Source organism: Enhydra lutris, unplaced genomic scaffold, assembly GCF_002288905.1.
Source record: "Enhydra lutris kenyoni isolate GAN:26980312 unplaced genomic scaffold, ASM228890v2 scaffoldscaffold1, whole genome shotgun sequence".
NCBI lineage: Eukaryota > Metazoa > Chordata > Mammalia > Carnivora > Mustelidae > Enhydra > Enhydra lutris.
Window position 1 is genome coordinate 41,127,074 of NW_019154085.1, and position 8,532 is coordinate 41,135,605.

At 48.4% G+C, this 8,532-nt stretch overlaps 1 protein-coding gene across 2 annotated transcripts in view; it reads left to right on the forward strand.

Annotated features, from left to right (window-relative positions):
• LOC111142883 (S-antigen visual arrestin) overlaps positions 1-7,822 on the forward strand; it is a 34,732-nt gene extending 26,910 nt beyond the window's left edge. Inside the window, exons 13-17 of one of the 2 annotated variants that reach the window (XM_022496280.1) lie at positions 1,504-1,581; positions 2,659-2,682; positions 4,205-4,260; positions 7,127-7,136; positions 7,587-7,822. In XM_022496280.1, the coding sequence (XP_022351988.1) occupies positions 1,504-1,581; positions 2,659-2,682; positions 4,205-4,260; positions 7,127-7,136; positions 7,587-7,692 (274 nt within the window). In that variant the 3' untranslated portion in view covers positions 7,693-7,822. The remainder of the gene's footprint in view (positions 1-1,503; positions 1,582-2,658; positions 2,683-4,204; positions 4,261-7,126; positions 7,137-7,586) is intronic. The other variant, XM_022496282.1, reaches the window with a different exon arrangement.
• The last annotated feature ends 710 nt before the right edge of the window (positions 7,823-8,532 follow it).

Here is an 8,532-nt window from a genome sequence, read left to right on the forward strand (position 1 = left end):
GTGTGTGTGTGAGAGAGAGAGAGAGAGAGAGAGAGAGAAAGATAGAGCGAGTGGGGGGTACGGAGATACTCTTCTATTCAAGGAAGATGGTGGAGGGGAGGCTTACAGTGTATTCTCAGGCATGAGATGAAGCACATTCTCTCCCCCCAGCTCTTTGCCTCCATTCAGTACAAGTCAGACAGTCAGGCCTAGCAATGGGGTGGGGTCTCAGGCTTGTATCCTCTTTTTGTCCCCATTGATGTCCACCTCTCTCAACTGACCATGTCCCATGATTCCAAATAAAGGCATTTGCCTTCCCCAAGGAGCTCCAGGCACTAAGGAGCCGATGGAGTCTTTGGAGGGCATCGTGGCCCTGGGAGCAATGTCCAAGGTGCCTCCCATGAGAGGGATCCAGGCTGGGGTCGTTGGGCCCAGAGCCTGCCCTGCACTCTCAGACTCTTCTCAGACCTCTCAGCACAATCGTGCCCTGCCTTCTGCCTGGAGCCTTCAGCTCTCTTGACCGTGTTTGTCTGTTGTCATTCACATTGTTCTAGCAAGTGTGTCATGATGTTTTTCAGACCTTAACTCCTGTGACTGGGCATCCTGAACTACTTAATGCTCCTACAATGGATGCCGTATGAGATAATAACGTGTTAGAACACCCAGCACGGTGCCTGTTGGACAGAGGGAGCTCAGCACCTGTTAGTGGAACCCGGAATGTAGTTTCTATGGGGAAAGTTAGATGGCACTTTCTTTGGGGACACAGGCGATGGCCTCATGCACTATGTTCATTCACTTAGACATGATGCTGGGTGCTGGGGCCGGAGCACGAAGGATGGAGACCTGGCCAAGAAGGTTTCACAAAGGAGGGTCAACTTCAACTTGAGGTCTTAGAGAACAGAGGAGGATGGCATTCCAGGGCAGGCTTGTGTGTGGTGAGGCTGTTGCACGGGAGACACTAGACCATAGCAGGATGTGATGTGGCAAAGGCAGTCAAAGGCCAGCTCACAGACTGCCTGCCAGGCCATGCTGAGGCTTGACCCTGGGGGGCTCTCTGGCTGCAGAGTTGCTGAGAGGTCAGGGAAGAGGGCCTATGGGAGGTAAGTTATTGAGATAATGGAGGTACAAAAAGCCTATGGAGGACTCAGTGGTTGGCCAGGGATGGCAGGTGGGACAGAGGAAGGAGCCCAGGAAGACGAGGTGGCGGGTGCAGGGGATGCATTTCTGGCTGATAAGCAGGTGGGTGAACATCAATGGAGACAGAGTAGGAAGAACCAGGAAGCACGTTCTGCACTCTGAACTTCCGGGGTGGGGTTGGGGGAATCCTGAACTCCAATGCAGGAAAGGAATCCCCTTCCCTGACTATGGAAAGTTATAGGACTGACAGCTTGGTTGAATTCACCAGTTCCGTAAGAAGATGCACCCATTATAACAGGCTTGTCTGGAGGTGAGGGTTTTTTTTATCCAGTCTCTGCTTTCTGCTGTTCCTCTGCAATTTTCCACTTTTCCTTTCTGTTTGAGCAGAATAAAGGAGGGCATAGACCGGACTGTCCTGGGCATCCTGGTGTCTTACCATATCAAAGTGAAGCTCACGGTGTCAGGGTGAGTGTCCAAGAACCAATGCTGTGGGCTCTGTCTTGGCCTCTCCCCTTCTGAACTCTTCCTTTCCTGAATGATTGGGAACCAGCAAGGTGGAAGGATCTACAAATTCTGTGGATGACCAAGGAGAGTTTTGGAGAGATTCTGTTTGTCTCATTGTTGATTGTGTTTGATCTGACGTCACGTGGAAAAAAGTAGAAGGAGCAAACTACGAAATACGTTAGTTCTACTTGGCGGAAGTGCATGCCCATCCGCTCACAGGGTAGAAGTTGATACGCAAAAAGGGAAATCCATTTGGTGCAACATCTCACTTCAGGAAAGAAGGGCAGCAGCCAAACAAATTCTCTGTAGATCTCCATTTTTGCATCTTCTATGATTCTAAGTCGATAAAGAATCCCCCCAGTTTTGGCTGGGACAACAAAGTAGAGCATGGGTTGATTTTACAAACTGTGTTACCCCAGTGTTTGTAGTTGTAGTGGTTTTCAAAGCGAGCAGAATTACCTTTGATTTTCTCCAAGAGGATCTAAAATGGTAGAGTTTCTTTTAGTGTCAAGGTAAGTGAATAACATGGGGTGCCTGGGTGGCTCAGTGGGTTAAAGCCTCTGCCTTTGGCTCAGGTCGTGATCCCAGGGTCCTGGGATCAAGCCCCACGTCGGGCTCTCTGCTCAGCAGGGAGACTGCTTCCCTTCCTCTCTCTCTGCCTGCCTCTCTACCCACTTGCAATTTCTGTCTGTCAAATAAATAAATAAAATCTTTAAAAATAAATAAATAAATAACAACATCTTTGAAAAAGAAAAAAAAAGATAAGTGAACAACAGGTATTCTACAAAGACTTTTGTGGTTTATTCTTGAACCTCAGGGCTTAGACCTAAGTGATTCTTCTTTTTAGCTAATCCACTTGAAAAAGAGATGACATCACAAGTAGAGGGGAAGAGTCAAGTTGAATTTTATGGGATTGCAAGGATCCCATAAGCTGTGAGTGCGGAGTGTACCTGGGACATGTCCATCTCTGAATAATGGGAAATAAGGTTGTGGTATCACTGGGACACTCACCAGCCCTGTTTTGCATTTGTTTCCTAGCTTTCTGGGAGAACTCACCTCCAGGTAAGCCTTGTCACCTTTCATCCTTGATTCTCAGGATGTCATAGGAAACCAATCTGGGGTTCAAGATAGTAAGAGTGAAATCTGATTTGCTGACAGTTATGCTCAGAGGTGTTATGAAATGAGGCCCACTGCCTTCTGGAGGCATCTTGTGAATGTTGCCTGATTGATGTGAGGCTAGAAGTGTTTCCTCCAGACCATAGCTGAGCCTCCCCTGGGCGAGGACACACACGCACACACACGCATGCACACACACTCAGAAAACTGGTCCACTCCAGGCAGCTGCCTTTGTGTCTGTGTGTATGAAGCTTACCATCTGAACCATTTTAAAATGTACAGTGCAGTGGCATCAAGGACACTTAAAATATTGTGCAACTGTCACCGCTTTCTGGCTCCTTCATATTTTTACCACTGCAAAAGGAAACCCCGTACCTATTAAGTGGTCTCTGCCATTCCCCCCCTTGTCCTCGCCCAGGGCCACCACTAATCTTTCTATCATGATGGATTTGCCTCTTCTGGTGATTTCACAAATGGAATCAGATGGTATCTGTCTTTGGGCGACTGGCTTCTTTCACTGAGTACCAAGTCTTCGAGGCCCATCCATGTTGTAGCCTGAGTCACTACTTCATTCTTTCTTTATGGCTGAGAAATATTCCACGGTGTGGACAGATCGTGGGTGGGTCCTCTGTTCAGCAGCTGGTGGGCATTTGGGTTGTTTCTACCATTCGGCTCTTGTGAATTCTAACAGCTACCCTTTTTCAGATCGTGCCCAAGGCGTCAGGCCCAAAGCCACGTCCAAGGCAGCCACTGACCTTTCAGGCTCTGTCATCCTGACTCTTACTGTCCCATCCCTGACATAGAACCCAGACCCCATCTGCACTGGGGTCTGACCAGAGTGGCCCTGTAAACAGGTGCGCTTTAACCAAAGCCATAATGTGGGTGAAGGAAGGAGAGACCTTTGCTTTTTTTCACTCCTTCCTTTGTTCTTCCTTGGTCCAGATTTGCCTTCTGTTCTCCTTCCTGACTACTTTCCTTCCTTCTTTTTGTATAAATTCCAAGTCACCCTGAAGCCCTTCAGCTTCTGGAATTTGGAGTGGCGGGTGCTGCTCATTTCTCTTCTGCTCTCTAGCAAGCAACTATGTGACTGTTGACATAGAGTGAACACATAAAAAGTCACGTCCATTTTGGCAAGGTCTTTTTTTTTTTTTTCCCCAAAACTGTCCCTTCGCCAGGATTTCACCTCTCCTCTACCCACCAGAGCTCATCACTGGACCTAATAACCAGAAGGAAGGGGAATGAGCCTACAAAACCCAGCAGTCTCCGCCATGCCTCAGTGAAGTTTCTGGACCACATTCCAGGGAATACATTTAAAATTCCTCCATGACCACTTCCTGATTTCTGGTTTGTTTTGTTTTGAATCTCACTGAATCCTCTTCCAGCTGGGAATCTCTGCAGCCACTGCTCTGTTCTGTGTGTTTTATAATCCCTTGTGTCTTCTCACCCATCTGCGTTCTCTTTTTTCCAGTGAAGTGGCCACTGAGGTGCCTTTCCGCCTCATGCATCCCCAGCCCGAGGACCCAGGTCAGTCACGCATTGTCTTGGCTTTCTCAAGTCATTTACTGCTTGCAGATTTCTTATTTATTCATGGCTGGTCGTTCCTAACCATGGCCCCAGTGGCATCGCCAGGTCATGGCTTGTCATCCTCATGATGCCCCAGGCCAGCCCATAGACGAGTGTTCATCTCCTCAGCCACGAGCCACAGGCCACGAGCCATGGCTTGTCCACCTTCATTCAGCCCGTGGATGACAGAGCATCACTGCTCTTGGACATGGACTCTCTTGTTGGGTTTTATCGGGGATGATTTACAAGCAGAAGCTCTGGTGGGAATAGGACTGGATTGAGATTTAAAGAAAGTTTAGGTGCAAAATACATCTGAGAGGCTGAGGCTTTTGGATTTCATTTGGAAGCATTAACAGGCATTCATAAGATGAGTATTTTTGACAGTAGCGATTGTGATGAGAATACAGAAAATACTAGAGGAAAGGGTCAGGCCGGGTTCCTGAAGATTTGGTTCCTTTGGATTGTGAACCCTCTATAGTTATAGTAACAAAGAATATTTCTAGTAAAGGTGCTATAAACATGGCACCTGGCTGGTTCAGTGGGAAGAGCATAAGACTCTTGATCTGAGTTTGAACCCCATGTTGGGCACAGGGATTATTTAAGAAAAAAAAGTGGTATAAGCAAGCAAGATTTATTTTTCTTATACTTTATAGCTTTTTGTATCTTGATCATTAAACGACCTTTAAGATTTGTTTGTTTGTTTGTTTGAGAGAGAGAACATAGGCAGGGAGGAAGGGCAGAGGGTAAGGAAGAAGCAGACTCCCCACTGAGCAGGGAGCCCGATGCATGGCTCTATCTGAGGATCCGGGGATCATGACCTGAACCAAAAGCAGATGCTTAACCAACTGAGCCACCCAGGTGCCCTATGAAATGCCCTTTAAACAATAGAATGAGTCCCCCTATTCATTTTGTGTTTGTCTCAAAGTATTTTTCCAAATATTTTGGATTCAAATAGTCAAACGTACTTTGGGGAAAAAGTAATCTGGCCACATTTTTTTCTTATTTGTATCTGGTGGTATCATTCAGATACTATTTTTTTTTATAATTTTTTTTTATTTTATTTGACAGAGATCACAAGCAGGCAGAGAGGCAGGCAGAGAGAGAGGAGGAAGCAGGCTCCCCGCTGAGCAGAGAGCCCAGCATGGGGCTCGATCCCAGGATTCTGGGATCAGGACCCGAGCCAAAGGCAGAGGCTTTAACCCACTGAGCCACCCAGGCGCCCCCAGATACTATTTTTTAACTATGTGGGATTGAGATGCATTCTGGTCCCTTTCAAGGACATTTTAAAAGAATATTTTAAAACCATGACCTGAGGCAATGCCATCGTTTATGCCAGATTGTTTTCTGGAGCTGTGAACAAACTTCGCAGAAGTGGGGCTCTTCCTTTTCTGGGTATGACATTTTCATGGTCCATCATCATGGCCCTTTCATTGAACACACCACCATGTCAAGACTAAATGATGATCTTGTGTTCTGGGAGATCTCAGGGAGAAAGGACAGATCACCCCCATGGTCTTGAAGTTCTGAATTCCTGAGATTTGAGTCACAAGACTTCCATTCACAGCAGTGCTCACAACTTCCCTGCCTAGTTCCAGGCTCTGAGTCCAGACAGGTAGGCTAAGCAGAAATGGCATTAAGTTGTAGCTAACAAACTCTGCCAGGGCCTGGGACCAAGTCATTTATACCTAATAGGCACTAAAGAAATGCTACTAAGTTTTTATTATCCGCCGTCAAGAGCATCCACAATGGAATGAATGCAGGTGCTGATTTGATTCTCTTTCTGGCTGATGGTCCCAGGTAGTGTAATTATGCCAGCATGTGGGAGCCCAGGATGGTTCCTGCCCCGGGGCCCCTCCGTTGCTCTCCTGTGGCTAGCAGCCCACACAGCCACCTCCCTCCCAGTGCCTGAGAGACGAGAGCCTCTCCGTCACTCTGGTGCTCCTGAAAAACCCTCTGGAGCGATTTTCACTCAGCTCTTGCTGGCGCCCCACTGAGGGTTATGGGACTCTACTAGGTGGGCAGAAAGCTAAAGGAACAAATGAACAACAGCAAAGAACCACTCAGATGAATAGCAGTTAATCCGGGGCTGTAAAACATATCGGAAAATATAAACCGACAACAACAACACAATGATCAATGTGTTAGCAGAGAAACCAAACCCTGAGGAGCCTGGGAGTGGTTCCCCAGCTTGAGTGCACCCCCACCCCCAGCCATGGTTAGACATCCAGTCCCGGGACTCGCCCCTTGCAAGCCGGACCTGAAGCTGTGAGCTGGTCTTGGAGGGTGGGTCGCAACTGCACCTAAATAAAATCCAAAGGGAGAAACACTTTGGAAAGAGAAGGCATCCCAGAGGTGAGGGTATGCCTTGTTCTGGTTGGGGGAGGTGAGGGCAAGGTGTTCTGCAGAGGATCCCAGGGTTCAGATGTGCAGCAAGAAAGGCTCTGGCAGCTGGAAAAGGAAAAGAGGCAGGGAGCACATGCAGTTGTTGTGAAATGCACATACCTAGGCTTCTTTCCCCTTCAGCTATAAAGTCACCAGAATAAGAAATGTTCCAGGTGCAGCTATCACACAGAATTTATGCCGAGAGGGCAGCGGGGTGGTTCAGTCTATTGGGTGTCTGACTCTTGATTTCGGCTCAGGTCATGATCTCAGGGTCATGAGGCAGAGCTCCTTTTCGGGCTCCATGCCTACTTGAGATGCTCTCCCTCCCTCTGCCCCTCCCCTGACTCACATTCCTGTTCTCTCTCTCAAAAAAAAAAAAAAAAAAAAAAAAGAATTTATGCTGATAATTCTCTCTCTCTCTCCTTTACCATGCTTACAATTACAGCAAAGGGAAGGTGAGTCACTGCCCTGAGCTTCTCCGGGTTCTCTGACTTCCTCCTCGGGCACAGACCCCCTTTGGGGTCTTTCTGTATATACCGCATGCTCTGAACACCTCAGAGTCTTCCTTCTGCTGCCTAGTACTATGGCTTGTGCACACACTCGCACGCACACACACACACACCTGCATGTGCACACACATGTGTGCACACATACACACACTTGGTTATACTGGGCATGTGTGTCTGCTCTGTGGGTTCCTTCATTTTCTCTTCTTTGTGTTTGTTAAAGAGATTTGACATGAAAAGCTGTGAGCAGTACGGCTTGGTCCCAGGCTCCATCCTGCAGGAAGATGTTGGTCGGTTCCTCAGTCGCAAAAGGAAGACCACCCATCTTGCCTTGCTTGTAATTTCACCACGAGCTGCGGAGAGCATGCCACGATCCAAACGTTCTCCGCTCTGTTTCAGTTTCCAGGATGAAAATTTGGTTTTCGAGGAGTTTGCTCGCCAAAATCTGAAAGACTCAGGAGACACCGAGGAAGGGAAGAAAGACCAGGAGGCCGGGGAAGAGTGAAGAAGATGCTGGAAATTGGGGTAGTTCACAGCCTGGATGAGCCATGCTCCACAGTTAGCCCTTTAGTTATGCTAAATACCAAAGTGTGAGTCTTCTCCACAGAAATAAAGTTTGTTCTGCTGCGATCTGATTCAGGCCGGCTTGTTGAGGGGGCTGAGTGATGTCACTGACAAGGAAGCTGCAGCTGTCAGGGTCCTGTGCCTCAGGTGGGGGAGGGCAGCGTCTAGAAAGGGAGCCAGACCGGCTCTGGGCAGGCTCGTGGAGGCGGGAACGTGCCCCAGGTTTGGTGTGCTCACCGGTGGAGCCTGGAGCACCCAGGGCTTTCTCCAGGGGTCCTGGGGTAAATTGCTTCCCTGGAAACATATGGTGGCAGGGGGGAGGCAGTGTTTCTAATGACATAGCCAATCTTAGCTCCACAGCCCTCCAGGAGCCTCCTGAGATGAACAGGGCAAAGGACAAATGTGACCAAAACACTCTTCATTACTAATTTAACTTTTGGTCCAAGTCCCTGTTTGAGCTCTGGGATGCTGGTTAAGTTGCTTCTGAAAAGCAAGCCATGCAATGAGATTTGACTAGTTTAAGGGGAAACAGGGAGTGCCCTGGGAGGACCTTGGAGGGGCTCAGAGAACAGAATTAAAGGAAAAATTTGAGTAGCCATGATTGAGGTGGGCAGGGATCAGAAGCTCCCCAGGCTGCCCAGGAGCTCAGGGTCCCACCCGGCTGGCCCACCTTTGGTCAGGTAGATCAGTGCCCTGTGGCCAGTGAGGGCAGCACCTGGCCCCAGGAATGGTTTGTCCTGGAAGAGGAGGCTTCTTGGTTTGAGGGTCTTCACAGAGACTG